Consider the following 16631-nt stretch of genomic DNA (forward strand, 5'->3'; position numbering starts at 1 on the left):
GGTCAGCCCTCCTGTCCCAGGTCTTCCTCCTCCCCAGGCCGTACTGCAGGTCTCTCCTGCTGGGGGAAGGGCGGCTGGCTTGGAAGAGGTGGACAGCAAGCCCAGGGTTACGGGCCTGCTCACAGGTGGCTGGCCCTCTAGGACGTTAGGGCTCTTTCTGAGGGTTCAGGGCCCACCTTTTGCCCTCAGAAGCCAAGCAAATGACAAAGGATGGGGCAAAATAACAACCATCAAATAAATGCAAAGAAAATTCAAACAATTCTGATGTATCGGGCCTGCCTCAGTCCCCTGTCCCCGCTGAGATGCTAGCCCTGCACCTAGGCTGGGGCCTGAGACTCCTGCACTCATGGCCAGGTGGCTTCCCTGCACTGCTGAGGTGTGGGGTTAGGGGCTCACCTTCTTCAGGTAATCCAGCAGGTCCACGTACAGCAGGTGGATGTTCTGACTTGTGGTGATCTTGATCATGGTCTTTTTTTAAAATTTATTTTTATTTATGATAGACATAGAGAGGCAGAGACACAGGCAGAGGAGGGGGAGAAGCAGGCTCCATGCCGGGAGCCCGACGCGGGACTCGATCCCGGGACTCCAGGATCGCGCCCTGGGCCAAAGGCAGGCGCGAAACCGCTGAGCCACCCAGGGATCCCCCGTATCTTGGTCTTTTCAATGTTGTTCTCCAGCTGGCGGATAACCTGGGGGTGGCCCGAGGGCACACGGTGCTTGGGGACAGACCACCTGGATGGCCACTGGGAGGCTGACCCAGGAGGGTGTGTGTGTGTGTGTGTGGTCTTTCATCTGACCCCGCCCCTCCAAACGTCCCACCTGTCATCGGAAACCCTGCCCCTCGACAGAGCCCCGCCCCGCCCTCCACCTGGAGCATGCGCAACTCCTCCTTGGTGGCGTCAGGCTGGCTCCTCAAGGCGGCCAACTCCAGCTGCACGGTCTCCAGCTTCTGCCCCCGCTGCCGCGCCACCTGGGTCGGGGACGGCATGGCCCGCTCGTGGGTGCGCAAGGGGCTGGCGGGGCGGGACCCCTGGGGTCGGGGCCTCGCTAGGCCCGCCACTGGCCCCGCGACGTCGTTTTCGTGGTGGTGGGGGTGCTGGCTGGGCGAGGCTGAGGGCTCCCTCCGGCCACCTCACCTCCATGGTGCAGCGGCGGTGCGCCAACCTCATGGAAGCGCCCTTCGCTCAGGCCTTGGAGATGTTCCGCTGGTCATACTGCGGAGCGGCGGCTGCTGAGCTAGGGGGTGCCCTGGTCTCTCGGGTACCCCAGCCTCAGGCACTCTCCGCGGGCCCAGCATTGAGGCCCCCATCCAGCCTCCCAGCTTAGAGGTGGTGGGAGCCTGCAGAGGAGGGCCGAGGCCTCCCCTCCGTAGCCGGATGGCCCGAGGGCCCTGATCTGTAGCCCAGATAGGCTGGTCCCCTGGGGATGGGCTCACCTTGGAGCCGAGTGATTGTCTTCAGCTCCTGGATCTGCTCTTCCATATCTGCCTCACTTCGCATCTTCATGGTGGCCATCAGGGTCCTCCAGGGACCCTCTACACCTCCCGCCCTCCCTGTGCTGGGCCTGCTCAGCAGAACCCTGTGCGGCTCAGATTGTCGCTGGAATCTTGGCCCATTGTGATGGGGGCCAAGGTTCTCAATGTCCAGTTCAGGGAGCCCTGGAGATCTGGACCCGGCCCACCCCAACCCCTTCCCTGGCTAGCCTTGGGATTGTCCTCTGGATGCTGGAGTCTTATGGCAGCTCTCTGCCTGGGAGCACTGCCAGAATGTGATTTGTGGTGGTTTGGCACTGTACCCCACACCAGCCCCCTGGAGCCTCCCCATCCCTTCCACACCCCCAGGATGTCCTCCCCTGAGCCTTCTGAAACTTCTCTCTGGCCTATGGGATTTCCATTACCTCACCACACCCCAAGCTCTGCACCCTGGACGACCTTCTCTCCCTGACCTTCAACTGCTCTCCCTCCACTTCCTTGGGGAATTCCAAGCTCTAGCCTTAGCTGTCACTTCAGGCAGGCTCATCCGCAGCCCCAGCTTCCTTGGAGTTGGATGCCCCAAACACCTGACAGCCTGGGATTCCCAGGGTCATGTTTTCCCGCCACGCCGTATGAATTTACTGGGGCTGCCATGACAAGGTGCCACAGACCCCGTGGCTGGAACAATGGAAGTTTATTGTCTCCTCTCCTGGAGGCTGGAAGTCTGACATAAAGGCATTAGCAGGGCGGGTTCCTCCTGAGCAGGGAGATGCCCATCTTCTTGCTGTGTCCTCAAAGGGGTATCCCTGTGTGTGTCTGTGTCCTCCTCCCCTCGTAGGGACACAGGCCAGACTAAATCAGGGCTCCCCCGATTTTATTTTTTTATCTTTTAAAGATTTTATCTATTCATGAGAGACAGAGAGAGACAGAGACACAGGCAGAGGAAGCAGGCTTCACACAGGGAACCCGATGCGGGACCCAATCCTAGGACTCCAGGATCATGCCTTGGGCCAAAGGCAGGCACTAAACCACTGATCCACCCAGGGATCCCCACCTCCCCCGACTTTAATTATTTCTTTAAAGGCCTTGTCTCCAAATGAGGTTACAGTCTGAGGCCCTAATGTCAGGGCTGTGATGTATAAATTTGGGGACACAGTTCATGATGATGGTCTTCACCCAAATGCCGTCACATGTAGGTTCTCTAAGACCTCATGCGGACCTTTTAGCTTTCCTGTCATTGCCAGCTTTTAAAAAAGTGAGTCTAGTCCTATTTATTTATTTATTTATTTATTTATTTATTTATTTTTTAAAGATTTATTTTTATTTATTTATGATAGACATATATATAGAGAGAGGCAGAGACACAGGCAGAGGGAGAAGCAGGCTCCATGCCGGGAGCCCGACACGGGACTCAATCCCGGGACTCCAGGATCGCCGCCCTGGGCCAAAGGCAGGTGTGCAACCGCTGAGCCACCCGGGGATCCCCCGAGTCTAGTCCTATTTAAATCTCCAAGCTCACCTCCTGCCCTCCCTCTGAGACCTCAGGGGTTTGGAAAGGCCAGTCATGGGCATGGTCTCCTCCCTACACAATCCTCCCAGGGCCTTAGTATCAGTTCTCCCTTTTTCCTCAGATATACAACTCCTGTATTTTAGTGGGACACATAGCCTCCCAGAACAAGGCTGTCTCCCTAGGCTCCCTGGCACCAGGGGTACCACGACTTTGTTTTGGCCGAGGGAGTGTAAGTGCAGGTGGAGTCAACTGTCCTCCACCCTAGTCACTGGGATGAAGACAGGATGTCTGGAGCTGGCACAGCTGCCTGGGACTGTGAGGCAGATCTGGAATAGAGGCCATCGGGAGGTGGCACAGTCCTTGACCACCTGTCTGCCCCAGACCACTCCAGCTCCAGCTTGCTTGCACCATGATTATCTTGGGCTTCCTGTCATTTTGCCTTCCCACTAATACATTCCCTGGTCCATAGTCAGTGCTCAGTATTCTTTTGGATGACTGGCCAGGCCAAGAGGTGCAGGAGTTGAGCTGGGGCTGGAGCAGCGTGGCCCTGTGTCGTCCGCCTTCAGTGTGACTGGGAAGGCCATTGTATGGGATGATGGATTTGCTAGGTTTTATGTGCTCTGCCTCTTCCTCTATCAGAGGTGGGGTATGTAGTCATGCCCACTCAGGAGCAGAGAGGACTTCTTCAAAGGTTTGCTCAAGGTTGGCAGACCTGGCCATGCACATGTGCAGGGGACCTCTTCTGTGCAGAGAGGACTCCAGTGAGCTAGCTCTGGCCTCCCTCCACCCCTCACTTCCTCCTCCCTTGGAGAGAAGTGACTTATCTGGTAGGTGTGCTTGGAATGGTAGGCAGGTACGCATGGCCACTTCCTGTGTCTTGCCTCTTGAGGGCCAGGCGTGAACTGGACACACACCTTCTGCTTTGCTCTTCCATGCCTAGATTCGTGGAAGCAGACCCCACCTGGAAAGGCCCTGGGGGTGGTCATCTGCAGCCCAGAGGGCCTGCAGAACTGATTCTGGGGCCGTGTCAGAACTGCCCCGGCAGGTCCTCAGTGTCCGCTGTATGGTGCTGAGGTGACATGTGTCTCTCAGCTTCTTACTGCTCTGATGTTTAGTGTTTCAGAACTTAGGAGGAAAAAGGCAACACATTTATTTGTCCAGCAACCCCCCCGAAGCCATTGTCCCCTCTGAGTGTGGGGCATGCGGGGACCAGACAGGGAGTATCAGGCCCCAGGGCATGCAGAAGTCCCTTCTACCAAGTGCCCAGGGCCTCTCTGGTCTTGTCCATTTCTCAGTGTCCACCATGCTTCCTACTGCCCTATGGGAGGCCAACCACCCCAGGGATGGCCTCTCTGGTCTGATCTGGGCAGGGGCATGAGCAAAGGTTTGCTCAGGGTTGGCAGACCTGGCCATGCACATATGTAGGGGACACCGCTGGGTCACCCCTTAGGGTGTGAGGAGGGCCTATGTGAGGGGGACGGGGGAGTGTGGGGTGTGGAGGCCCTTAGGGCTGTGTTCTAGAAGTTTCTGGCCCCAGGTCTTCTGCTCCCAGCTGGAGCTGTCCTAGCTGCGCTGATCTGTAGGAGGCAAAGGGACACAGCTGGAACCACAGCTTAAGCTTATTCACCAAGCCTCGACCAAGAAGGACGCTTGCTGTATGACCACCCTTCCTGGGGGGCCCACGATCCACATTCCGGACTCCCCTGTCCCTCCTGCATAGGAGGTCAGAAGGCCACCCACTCCTGCCCCTCCAGGTTGGACAGGCCGGAGCGGAGAGGCCTGTGCAGCCTGCACCCTGGGCCCCAGGCTGCCTGGCACTAGAGTCTCGGGTTCTGATTCCCGCTGCCCTGGCCTCTCACCTGTGCCCCCGTCCTTGGGGAGCTGCCCTGTTTCCAGGAAGAGCCAGAGATTGCTGCATCTGTGCGACTCCACTCGGGTCACCCAGTAGCTGGCCATTGAGCCTGTGACTGGGGAGTGGGGTGGGGGGGTGGCGGGTGGTGTGGGGGGTGGGCCTGGGTCTCTGGACTTCTCAGGGGATGGGGACCTGGGCACAGGCTTCTTCCTGGCAGGTGGTGGTGGTGGGCTTGGCAGGACTTCCCCACCCCCCCCCAGAACTGGGACCACATCCCAGGAGGTCGGGAGGGGCCAGACCACAGCCTCCCACCCCCAGCAGACCTGCATCCCCTCTGGCAGCAGCCCTGGAGTACCCACCCACGGCCACTAGCACGTGCCACTGGAAGGGGTACGGAAACCTCCTCTGAATAAGCATCTGCAGGCCGACGGCTGCACCTGTGCCTGCCGAGAGTCAAGGTCCCCATCAGCCCTATGGGCGGGTGAGTGACCCAGCACCGGGCAGGCTCCCAGCATCTGAGTCTGAGGATGGCCCACTGACACCGCCTGTTGGGGGTCAGGGGTCCCAGGCGGGTGCGGTCTCCCCAAACCCGCCAGCCTACCTGTGATAAAGGTGAAAATGCCCTTTACGAAGGCCTCGGACTGGCACGCGGCGTACTCCTCCAGACCCTGGATGCGGGGGTGAGGCTCAGTCCCCTCCCTCCGCTTTCACAGGCCCTCCTGGCCCTCCTTCGGGGAGGGGACCACTCGTCGTGAGGCCTGGGGGCTTGGACACATCCCACCTGCTTCCACCCTGGTTGCCCTGATCGATCCCTCTAACAAGGAGGGTCCCCGCCATCCCTGTCCGGTCCCTCCTCCCTGACGAGGGCATCCCCCCACCGAGCCCCCACCCGCCCCGCTCAGGTCAGCTTCTGAGGTCCGGGGCCCGCGTCCCAGGTCGGCCTTCTCACCGGGTGCTTGGCGGCCACGGTGTCGTCCACCCGGGACAGGCCCAGGTTCACCATGGCTGGCGGGTCCAGAAGAGCAGGCGGGAGGAGCCTGCGCAGACGGGCGGAGGGGCGGGGCCTGAGCTGAAGGGCAGGGCGGGCGGGGGGCGGAGCCTGGGCGGTGGGGCGGGGCCACGCAGGCGGGAGGGGCGGGGCTGGGGCCTGAGAGAGAGAGGTAAACGTGGAGGGTCTGCGTGATGGTGGGTCGTCTGGGAGATGCGACCCAGATGGCCTTTGCAGTAGAAGGGGAATGAGGCTGGGTCCTGGCCAGGTATCCTGGGGGACAGTGGACAGCAGTTTAGGTGGCAGGTCATGGCTTCAGAGACGGATCCCCTGCGGATCGGGGACAGGAATAACTCACCTGTGCTCCCAGACACAGTGGAGGACCCAGCTACCTGCTGGCCTGAGGATGAGGCCAGGCCTGGGCACATTTCCTCGGTGGGGGCAAGGTTGGGCATTCTGGGAGGGGCCAGATACCTCCTTTGAGGCTCTGGCTTGTCACTAAATGGTCATGTTGACCTTAAAAATAAAAGTTATTTTACCAGCAAATATGAGTTTATTGAGGAATTGCAGAGAATTGCAATTATAATGTGCAAGCCAAAGCAAAACCGCAGACAAGTCTGACTAACAAGGACTGGAGACATTATTTTATGGAGAAGGATGTGGGAGGGGCTGTCCTGAGCCCCAGCCCTCCCGGTAAGTTGCAGAGGGTGGATCTCCTGTGGGAGAGGCAGTGCCCATCTCCCCCTGGTGGGCCTGGACGATGATCCTTCCTGTCGCTGGCTCCCCTGCAGGCCAGCAGAGCTGGGGTCAACTTGGGAGATGGCCACCTAGTCCTGGTCAGGGCTGCTGACCATCAGCCCCCAGGCCCACTACCTTCACTGGTGCCTGCGCCCCAGGAAGGCTGTCCTGTGCTGCCACGCTCCATGTGCTGGAAGAACTGCTTCTGTCTTCCCAACTACCTGCCTCCCGCAGGCCACCTCCTAGATAGTGTGTGAGCAGGTGGGCCCAGGGCCCAGGAAGGGAAGAGGCAGAGGAGGGCATGATGGTGCAGAGAGTAGGCCACCCCGTTTCCCAGTGTGTCTGGGTCCCCCACAGGAGCCTATCACTAATGGCGGATCAGCCTGCACCTGCCTGGCCTGGCCATGCCCTGTCCTGGAGAGTGCACCACCCATTCCTCACAACTCAGTTTCTCCCCGTGAGAAGGGGGTCCAAGAAAGTGCAGACACTCCACCTCAGCCAGTCTGTGTGCTCCTGCCCTTCTCCAACATGCAACACCCCCCTCCCTTCCACTCCCATCTGGGGTCCTTCGGAGAATCACAGTCATCACACGCAGTTGGACACGGGCCTGCCCTGCTGGCCCAGGTTAAGTGCTGAGGGTAGCATTCCCTTCCCCCTCCTCTCCCCCTCCCTCTCTCCTCCTTCCTTCCTTTCCCTTCCCTCCACCCCTCCCCTCCCCTGCCCCACTTTTCCTCCTCCCTCTTCTCATTCCCATCCTTAGTGTGGCTGCCCCAGCAAAGGAGCCCCAACAAATGGGAGGATTCCCAAGGCCTGAAGCAGAGGCTGATTGGAGGCAGGAAGTGTGGTCCTGGGTGGTTAAGGCCACCCCCTGAGCCCTGCAGGTGTCCACATGGCTGAGGGCTCTCAGGCCTGCCTTCAAATGCATGACACCCCACCCCAGGAGCCACACCCTGTATACTGAAGCTGAAAGCTGGGGCAGGGTCCCTGGGTGGCCCACAGCCTGTAACTAGGGTACGGATGATAACTGAGGGACAGGAGCACTGAGGGCAGCTGCCTGGTTTAGATTCCAGGTGGTTCCAGGTGAGGGTGGGGGCAGGACCCCTCCTGAAGCCCTGCAGATGTGCCCAGCCCTGATCCATTTCCTGGAGGGACATGGAGGACACAGGCAAGTTAAGAGAAAGTACACAGTGTGTTTACCCAGATGAGGGTGAGCATAGGAGACTCTGAGGGCCAGGGCAGGAGGCTAGAGCTCAGAGCAGCCGAGCAGAGCACCCCAGGTCACAGCGTGGAGGAGGGACTGGTTCCAGTATGTAGAGGGGCACTGTGTGCAGGTGAGGTCCCGGGGACCACAGGGGGGACCTGGCCAGCACACAGCAACCTCAATTCCCCTCCCAGCTCCTGCTGGGGCTCCCTGGGGCAGAGCCCAACTGGGCAGGAGGCCCAGGGGCCCTTGACATCATCCACACTGTTTGGGCTCTTTCTGTGGTCAGCAGGGTGGAGACTCGAAAGCCCTGAGATTCTTTCTCTTCCCCTGAGGACAGTGGTCTGGGATTAAGAAGTACTGTGGGAGCAGGAACCTGGCTGGGCTGGGCCTGGGGGAGATGGTCAGCAGCCCTGACCAACCACAGCCAAGAGAGTTTACTGAAGGATGTTGGGGCTCCTGGGTTAGTGGGGAGGTAGGGAACCAAGCGAGTGGGAACTGGGGCAGCCCTGCGGGCTGGTGAGCGGGATGGAACAAGAACCTCCAAGGGGAAGTGTTGGGTCTGAGCTGCGGGTACGAGCTCCAACCAGCCCCGAGTTGCGGCCTTCCTCCTCTCGGGGCTCAAACCCCAGGGCAGACCAGAGGGGCCGTGGGGCGAGGGGGCAGCTCTCCACACCTGTGCCCCTTAGTCTTCACAGTGTGGTGCTGGGAGGGGAAGAGGCAGGGCAGTCAGCCAGGACCCACTTGCCCACCAGTGCTGGTGCCTGGATGACAGTGACTGCTGCCCTGAGCTGGACACAAGGGCAGGAGCAGGTGAGGGTGCTTGGAGGAGCTCTGGTTCCTTCGTCCTGGGCAGTTGTGCTTCAGCTGGATGGAGAGGCTTTCAGCTGGACATGAGGAGCCCACCCCTCCACAAACCCCGCAGGGGAAGAGCTTGCCGGCCCTGCTTCCCTCTGGGAGGGGAGGAGGTGGCCTTGTCATGGCCATGGCCTTCCTTGACCGTCTGCAGGGCCTGTTCCTCCACCCACAAGTGGGGGGCACCCCTCAGGGCATCTCTGCTCGATTTGGCCTGGCCCTTGGAGGTGGAGAGGATGTTTGCAGGGCAAGAAAAGACCAGGGCGTGGCCTCAGCTTTGGGGAGCTCACCTTCCCTGCTTCTTTTCACACCTGAGGGTGGACCAGCCCTGGCGGGGCAGACAGGGCACAGGGCTCAGCCTGCTTGGGGACCTGCTCTCAGAGCTTTCGGGGGAAAGTGGCTGAGCCCCTTGGGGTAGCCCTGAGTGAAGAGCTGCTTAGGAGGGCCAGGGTGGCCTTCGCTGGATGCCACGCAGCCCGTGGCCCTGGGGCAGGGGGATCTGCTCCTTTGTGCACCTCGTCTCCCTAGAGGGCAGGGACGACCAGGATCAACCTCCAGCGACAATGATGTCTGCTGTCTGGGAGCCCTAAAGCTCCGGCAGCCCTGACCTCCCTTTGGTTGAGGACTTGCCTGTTCTGCACCGGTTCCGTGGATTCCTAGAGGAGGCAGCCTCCCAGACAGGTCTCTCTCCCCCATTCGTCTGCGGCCTGGCGCCGGCCAGCCCTTGTTCCTGTGTTTATCCTGTGTTGGCAGCCGCGTCGAGGCCACTCTGCAGCAGAGCCCACCTGCAGTCCCAGGAGCGCCATGCTGCCTGTGAGCCAGATGCCCCACCTCAGGCCTCCCTGGCTCTGTAGGCATGTGGGGAGCCCCGCCACAGAGCCCCCAAGCGGCAGGGACCAGCAGGAGCACCGGAGGCCCTGGCAACCACCCCCGTGCTGGACTCTGGGGGTGACAGGGGTGAGGCTGTGGCCTGAGTGCCCACTGTAGCCAAAGACCGGGCAGGCTGATGCCATCATGCACCCTGTGCTGCAGCCTCAGTGATGGGCTATGTGACTTCATGCTCTTTATGTGCAGCTATGAACTGAGCACCTTCTGGGGCCAGAGCTGGGGAGTCAGAAGCTGATAGGCCACCTGCTGCTCTCATTGTCACCAAGTCCATGGCATATATAGTGTGGAGCAAGGACAGAAAGTCACCACAGAGGAAAATATGGATTAAGCTCAGAGCTTGGAGGAAAGAGGCCAGAGGTGGGGTGTAGGCTGGGGTCTGAGGAGGGCTGTGGAGGAGGCAGAGGCCACAAGCTGCGCAGGGAAAGGCTGGCTCCAGGGCTGGTGCTGGAAGGGTCACAGGGTGGGTGGGCTAGGGGCTGGGGGCAAGGCTAGGGGCTGGGGGTGCTGGGGGCTGGGGCCTGGTTTTCACTCTTGGTGCCATGATGACTCTGGAGAATTTTAAGCAGGGATACACCAGGTTTATGCTCCCTAAGGTTTGCTCTGCCCACTGTGTGGACAGAGTAAGAAAGTGGCTGCGCTGCATTGTAGACCCTTCCAGGGACGTGGGCTGGCTGGCTCCCCTCACCTCGGAGGCTCCTGAGGGGTCCATAGGCTGCGGCAGTCAGTCCCTTGGCCCTCACTGACCCTGGGAAGGGTGGATGCTTCAGCCTGGCCCAGAAGGCCTGTGGCTGCCGTCCGCGTGTCTCCTGGCCCCACACTTTCTGTGGAGCTCTGGCCTTGGGGCAGGGGGACCTCGGCACCCCTCTGGCCTTCCTGTCCCTCACCCGTACGTTTGGGGGAAGATCTTACATGTATCTGTAGCTCATATATATGCGTGTAAAACAACAAGGTAGAATTTACACCCAGCAGAACTCACTCTGCCATACAGCTCTGTGGGTGTAGATGGACGCAGACATGTGGCCACCACTGTCCTGGCTCCAAAGGGGTCTGCGTGCCCCTCTGCGGGCTGCCATGCCTGCACCCCCACCCTGCCACCCCCAAGCAGCTTTGTAGGGACCTATTCTGGGAGGTCCTAGGAAGGAGTCCTCACTGGGGTCTTCCCGGAAAGGCTTCTTTCACTCGGAGGTGTACCTGGGATCTGAGTGAGCGCACCTCCCCAGGTGGACGGTTTCTTTTCGGCTCCTCCTGCCATGGAGGCACCGTCCAGCCACCTGGTCACAGGAGATGCTCTGGGGCTTCGGCCTTTCGCTGGTTGTGAATAAAGCCCCCGAACATCCACATGCAGGTGTTGGCAAATGTTCCCGTGTCAATACCGAGGTGTGCGGTTGTCAGATTGTCCTAGGACAGGGATGTTGCCCTTTCTGAGGATCCACCAAACCCGAGCCAGCCCGCAGCGGGTATGGGCGGCTCTAGAGCTGTAAGCAGTCCCAGACTGCTGTCCCCCGGCGTGTACCCGCACTCACACACAGGGCTCACGTGCTTATTTTCCACCTGGATGTCTTTGGTGAGGTGGTTTTCCAAATCTTTTGCCTGTTTTTTTTTTTTTTAACTAGAGTTGCTTGTTTTTCTTATCATTGTATCTTGAGAGTTCGTTATAGATTCAGGATTTAAGTCCTTTATCAGATGCCTGTTTTGTAGATGTTTTCAAGGGAAGATTTTCAACATGTTCTCCGCAGTGACCCTGGGGCCTGGCCTCGAGCTGGCAAGAGCTGGCATCTCCTGAAACCCAGAGAAGGCAGCTCTCAGAAGCCCTCTGCCCCCCACCCCCCCACTGGGGGACGAGCTGGGGGAGGACGGTCTTTCTCTGACCCCATAGGCCCTTCCAGTCTGGAGCACTGAGCAGCACTGCCCTTCCCCGGACGCTTGCCCCATCAGTGGTGCACCCGGAAGCCACGAGGTGCTTCTCAAGTGGAGTCTGGTGCACACGGGAGGTCACTGTGGAGGCCTTGCCAGGGAGCCCCCACCAGTCTGTGGCGCCATCCTGGCGACACCCTCCCCCACTTGCTTATGCAACTGTTGATAAGGTGGTGTGACACCATAATCCACCCTAAGTGGCAGCTCAGCTCCACCCTCTGGGGGGCAGCGGGGTCTAGAGGCAGACGTACCCAGGCCTCTGTCACCGCTGGGCTGGCCAATGGTGACTTCACTCCTGCATGGGTAGGAGCAAGTGAGGACTTTGGGGACCCAGACCCTGAGTGGGGGCCTGCTGGTAGAACAGCCTTACACACCCTGGGCCCCGAGCCCCAGCCAGTGTGGAGGTGGCTGGAGGCCAAGACCAGGTCCCTGCTTGGTCCTCGGTGACTGGCTGGCGGGTCTGGGGGACAGATGCTCAGACGAGATTGGGAGAGGTGAGAGGTGTGAGTCCGCCTCTCTGGAGCCCTCCAGGAAATGACCCCTGGGGCTGGTGGGGGATCTCGAGTGACTGTGTCAGACAATGGACAAAGGGGCCAGAGTTTCCAGGGCCACGTGCCTTTGGCTGCCGACTGCTCCAGCCTAAGCCCAGCTGGGCTGTGCTATAAAGCCGGCATCCCAGGCTCAGATTAGGTGTCGGGTGGAGGACGGCATGGCGATGAGGTGTGTTCTGCTGGGCCAGGTCCTGGTGCTGCTCTGGCTGTCCGGGGCTTGGGCTGAGGTCCTGGTACAGCCAGATTTTGATGCCAAAAAGGTAACAGTGACCCCTGCACTGTGCTGTGGGCAGGTGGAGGGCCAAGCCCACGGGCCCTTGCCCTGTGCCTTGTCTGAGAGCCCCAGGACTCCCTCTCTGTTCACTGCTGACCAACCCTGCAGGGTAGTCATTGACCCACTTCACATTTGGGGGGACTGAGGTCATGCAACCCGCCTGGGGAAGGTGGAAGAACAGGGGCTCATGCCAAGAGCTGGGCACTGGGGGACCCTCGGCTGTGTGGTTCCAGACAAGCCTGTATGGTCATGTGGCTTTGGGGCCCAGGGTGCTGGGCAAAGCCGGCCATAGATCTGCCTTGCAGTTCTCAGGTCTTTGGTACGTGGTCTCCATGGTCTCCGACTGCAAGGTCTTCCTGGGCAAGAAGGACCACTTGCTCATGTCTAGCAGGACTATCAGGGCCATGCCAGGGGGCAACCTCAGTGTCCACATGGAGTTCCCTCGGTGAGTGGGCCAGGCCGGGTGGCAGGGACAGGGGTCCAGGCAAGCAGCCGAGGGCAAGCACTGGGTTTGTCCCCCCAGGGCTGACGGCTGTCACCAGCTGGATGCTGAGTACCTGAGGGTGGGCTCTGAGGGGCACTTCAGAGTCCCAGGTAGGTCCCGCCCACCCACCTCAAGGGACCCCTGACAGCTTCTCTGCAGGGTGACCTGGGGCAGCCTCCTGCCTGGGACCAGCCCCATCCCCGGCTCCTGCCCTCCCCTGCCCTCCTCCTCCCTCTTCCCCCAAGGTAGGGGCGGCTGTGGGGGCGGGGGGGGGCTGCGCCTGGGCCCTGCGTGCTTCTCCAGGCCACTGGCCACTGCCTCCACAGCCCTGGGCTACCTGGACGTGCGTGTGGCAGACACAGACTATGACACCTTTGCTGTGCTCTACATCTATAAGGAGCTGGAGGGGGCGCTCAGCACCATGGTCCAGCTCTACAGTGAGGCCCCGCTGCCCACCTTCCCTACTGGGCCCACCAGACACCCCTCTCTGCCCCGGCCAGGCCTCACTGGACACCCTCCCTGTCTCCCCCGGGCCCCACCCCTTTAGAACCCACCTCCCCCACCATCACCCCTAAGTTCAAGCCAAGAAGGACCGGGAGGGGGTGGCAGGAACCCCAATCTTTGCCTGGGTAGGACTTAACTCGAGGGACACTGAGGGCCTGGCCTGAACTTTTGAGGGTGGGGATCCATCCTCCCCTACCTGAGAGCTCAGTGGGGGCTGAGATCCTATTTTGCCTTCATTTCTGAACCTTGGCAGATGGGGTCGGGGTGAGGGCTGGAGGCTGGTGTTGGGAGCCTGAGGGCTATGGGGCCCGGGGGGATGTGACCCTGGGGAACAGCGAGGTCATCCCAACTTCCCAGACACCTGGTTATGACCTAGGAAAGGACACCCCTTTTCGGTGCCTTCTAGTCGCCTTGGTCCCTCAGCCAGGCAGGCACTTTTATGCAGTGCACAGCCTCCCCAATCTTGGATGGTAGACCTGATGTCAACTTTCAAGGAGGAGCACTGAGACCAGGAGACCTCCTCTCCCCTCTCCTCCCGTCTGTGAGCCACAGAAGACTTCCACCCTCCTCCTCTCCCCTTACCTCTGTGAACCACAGGAAACCTCTACCCTCCTTCCCTCCCCTCTGTGAACTACAGGAGACCTCCACCCTCCTCCCCTCCCCTCTATGAGCCACAGGAGACCTCCCCTCCCCTCACCACTGTGAGCCACGGAGCTCACAGGGGCCCTGCTGTGCCTCAGGCCGGACCCAGGAAGCAAGTCCCCAAGCCACAAAGGCCTTCCAGGACTTCTACCCCACCGTGGGGCTCCCCGATGACATGATGGTCATGCTGCCCAAGTCAGGTGTGTGGACCAAGGCCTGCCCCAGGCCCTTCCTGCTCCCCCGGGGGGTGCACGGCAGGATGTGGCCTTGTCTTATTAGGGTAGGTTGGCAGGCCCACCTCCTTCCCCCCAGCATGCACTAAGGACGAGGTTTTAGGCCCAGAAGGGAGAGTCTTTGAGTGGGTGGGGCTGTTTGGGGGCCCAGGGCATCCAGAGTGGGGCTGCAGGGAGGGTGGGCAGTGCCAGGCAGCTCAGCCTCTCATGAACCGTGTTCCTTCCCGCAGATGTGTGCTCCTCTGCAGGCAAGGAGGCTTCCTGACCCATCCAGATACCCACCTTGGCCTTCCTCCCAGGTAGGAGGGAGACAAGGCGACTCCTCTGTCCTGTGCTCCTGGGCCTGTGTGGGCAGCTCCAGCTCTGCATGTACAGATCCCACTGCCCACACCCCCTACCCAGCTGCCCGGCCATTCACTTTCATGATTCAGGCCTCAGCTTCCATGTTACCTCTTCCAGGAAGTCTCCTCTGATTTCCTAGGGCTGCCTTAACAAATTACCACGGCTTCTGGCTCACCCCCTGGGGTGTCTGGGCCTTGGTTTCCCCCACAGGGTCCCATGAGGCAGGACCTGCCACCTCTCAGGTCACTGCTGTCACAGGGCTGGAGCCCCCGGGAGCCCTTGGGATGTGGAAGCAGGTGGACTCTTGGGGACTGTCTGGCCCCTGACCAAGTTCACAGTGAATCATTTGGGAGCCTATGTAAAACGCTACAGAACAGCAGTGACAAGGCAGCCACCCAGTCAGGGACAGCCGGTGCCCCTACCGGCAGGCCTGCATGCTTGTGCAGTGCGCGCATCTGGCTTCCCCACTGTTGTTCCACTCTCCCTGGCCGTCCTGGCTATTTGCCCAGCGGATCTGGAGGACACGGCTAGCCCCCAGCACACACACGGTTGTGGGTAGGAGGAGAGGTGGGTTTGGGGCAGCACCCTCGGGGTGGCTTACCTTCAGGCAGGGTGAGCCCATCCTCTAGCTGTGTGCCTCACCCCAGCTTTCAAGGGAACGTGCCCCAAGCAGACCACCTCTCAGGTGCTGAGTCTGGGGGTCTTGTGGTTCTGGGGCCCCTCTGGCACTTTCTGGCCATGCCAGCCCCTTGTTGCTGGCCCTCGAGCAAGAGAGGCATGGGGCACCTTGCCATGCGTGGGTCCAGCTGGCAGTGGCCGAGGGGTGCTGTGGACTGGGGATACCTGGGGTTACTGTGCCTTTCCTACCTGCGCAGAGGGAGCTGGAGCAGCAGGCCTCATCGCCCTGACTTCTCTGGACCCAGCGTCCCCCCTATGCCTGGGGTAACTCCGTCCTCCCCATCCTTGGGCCCCCCTTTCCTTTCAATAAACATATTCTGCAGTCGAGAGGCTCCTCACCTCTTTGCAGAGGCTCTTGGAGAGGGCACGGCGAGCCCCGTCTTGAGCCAGGGCTCCTGGGGAAACTGAGGCAGGGTAGTGGGTGTGCAGGGGATACTGAGCCCTGGGCACTGCCTGGCTTGAGGGGCCAGGAAGTTCCAGTTCAGCCTGGTACCTACAAGGGGTGGTACTCTGTCTGATGTACCTGGCCCGGCCCCCATGCGGTCATAGCACCTCCAGGGAGCCAGGGTGCCTTGCTGCTGGGGCTCCTTCTGGCACGCACAGACCCCTGCCTGCAAGAGCCGGAGGCGCACTAGAGTGGGGACTGCGACACTGGACTTGTTGGGGCGTTCCCTCCTGCCGCGGGGTGACCTTGAGCTTGTGCATGCCAGAAAGACCTCGGTGAGGCCTGGAATGGGGTCATGGTCGTGGCCAGAGCCCTGGGAACCCTTGCAGCTGGCCTGGCCCAGTTGTTCTACCATGGACCCCAGGACACACACAGGGAGCCTGCTGCCTGCCTTACCCGGGAAGCTGAGGCACAGAGAGGTCAATGACTTGCCCAGCACAGGTCCAGGTTGAGGCTCCAGCCAGTGGTCAGGCTCCAGGGCCTGGGCTCCATGCTGACCCCCTGTGACATGAGGGGGTACAAGACAGCCCTCCTGGATGCACGGCCGCCAGCGCTCTTGTCTTGTCCCGACAGGTTGTGCTTCAAAGGGCCGGGCGTGGGCCAGGCGTGGGGCGGGCAGGAAGGGAGTGGGGTCCTGCTTCATTGCTCATGGGTTGAAGCCAGGGGCAGGCAGCAGACCCGCTGAGGGGCATCTGTGCTCGTCCTGCCCCCCACACTTCCTGTCCTCTGTCTCCTGCCTGGCTGAGCGCATCCCCGGGGGCCCTCTCTGCAGCCTGGGCTGGCACCAGGCTGGGGCCCATGTCAGCCAGTCCTCAGCCTCCTTGGAGCCTCCGCCGCTCTGACTGTGTGGTAGCCCCCTCGGGCTCTGCTGGGCCGGCCACCTCTGGGCTGCCCCGTCCTAGCTGGACCTTTCCACACCTGCCTGACCCTAAACTGGGCAGCCTTTGTGGGAGACAATGCAGTGGCAGGAACCAAGGCAGCCAGTCCCCCTAGTGGGGGGGCCTCCCCTTCAGCTGACCAGGTCTGGAGCCATTCCAGGGTGGGCTTTCCTGGCGCTGAAG

At 60.8% G+C, this 16631-nt stretch overlaps 3 protein-coding genes across 16 annotated transcripts in view; 1 reads left to right on the top strand and 2 right to left on the bottom strand.

Moving 5' to 3' along the window:
* Positions 1-1615, bottom strand: part of CCDC183 (coiled-coil domain containing 183) — a 7208-nt gene extending 5593 nt beyond the window's left edge. The window contains 5 exon segments of the mRNA XM_049113791.1: positions 397-473; positions 662-689; positions 869-970; positions 1137-1183; positions 1436-1615. Coding sequence (XP_048969748.1) covers positions 397-473; positions 662-689; positions 869-970; positions 1137-1183; positions 1436-1514 — 333 coding nt within the window. The 5' untranslated portion in view covers positions 1515-1615.
* The window catches only part of LCN15 (lipocalin 15), a 22122-nt gene extending 6672 nt beyond the window's left edge, over positions 1-15450 (top strand). Inside the window, exons 1-7 of one of the 12 annotated variants that reach the window (XM_049114312.1) lie at positions 9032-9860; positions 12548-12687; positions 12766-12836; positions 13053-13163; positions 13908-14072; positions 14336-14404; positions 15323-15450. In XM_049114312.1, the coding sequence (XP_048970269.1) occupies positions 12575-12687; positions 12766-12836; positions 13053-13163; positions 13908-14072; positions 14336-14370 (495 nt within the window). In that variant the 5' untranslated portion in view covers positions 9032-9860; positions 12548-12574 and the 3' untranslated portion in view covers positions 14371-14404; positions 15323-15450. Of the gene's footprint in view, positions 1-9031; positions 9861-11032; positions 12229-12547; positions 12688-12765; positions 12837-13052; positions 13164-13907; positions 14073-14335; positions 14405-15322 lie in introns of those variants that run through there. The other 11 variants (XM_049114307.1, XM_049114306.1, XM_025475862.3 and 8 more) reach the window with 11 other exon arrangements.
* On the bottom strand, positions 4108-5870 carry TMEM141 (transmembrane protein 141). Of its 3 annotated transcripts, none has more exons than XM_025475866.3 (5): positions 5783-5870; positions 5435-5501; positions 5193-5276; positions 4841-4948; positions 4108-4558 (listed from the first exon to the last, which is right to left on the bottom strand). In XM_025475866.3, the coding sequence occupies exons 1-5, from the start codon at positions 5834-5836 to the stop codon at positions 4545-4547; spliced, it is 327 nt and encodes a 108-aa protein (XP_025331651.2). In that variant the 5' UTR covers positions 5837-5870; the 3' UTR covers positions 4108-4544. The 3 variants fall into 3 exon arrangements, with proteins under 3 accessions (XP_025331651.2, XP_025331652.2, XP_025331650.2); XM_025475867.2 differs by having other exon boundaries at positions 4841-4867; positions 5157-5276; XM_025475865.2 differs by having other exon boundaries at positions 5157-5276.
* Positions 15451-16631: the final 1181 nt, after the last annotated feature.

Source organism: Canis lupus, chromosome 9, assembly GCF_003254725.2.
Source record: "Canis lupus dingo isolate Sandy chromosome 9, ASM325472v2, whole genome shotgun sequence".
Lineage (NCBI taxonomy): Eukaryota > Metazoa > Chordata > Mammalia > Carnivora > Canidae > Canis > Canis lupus.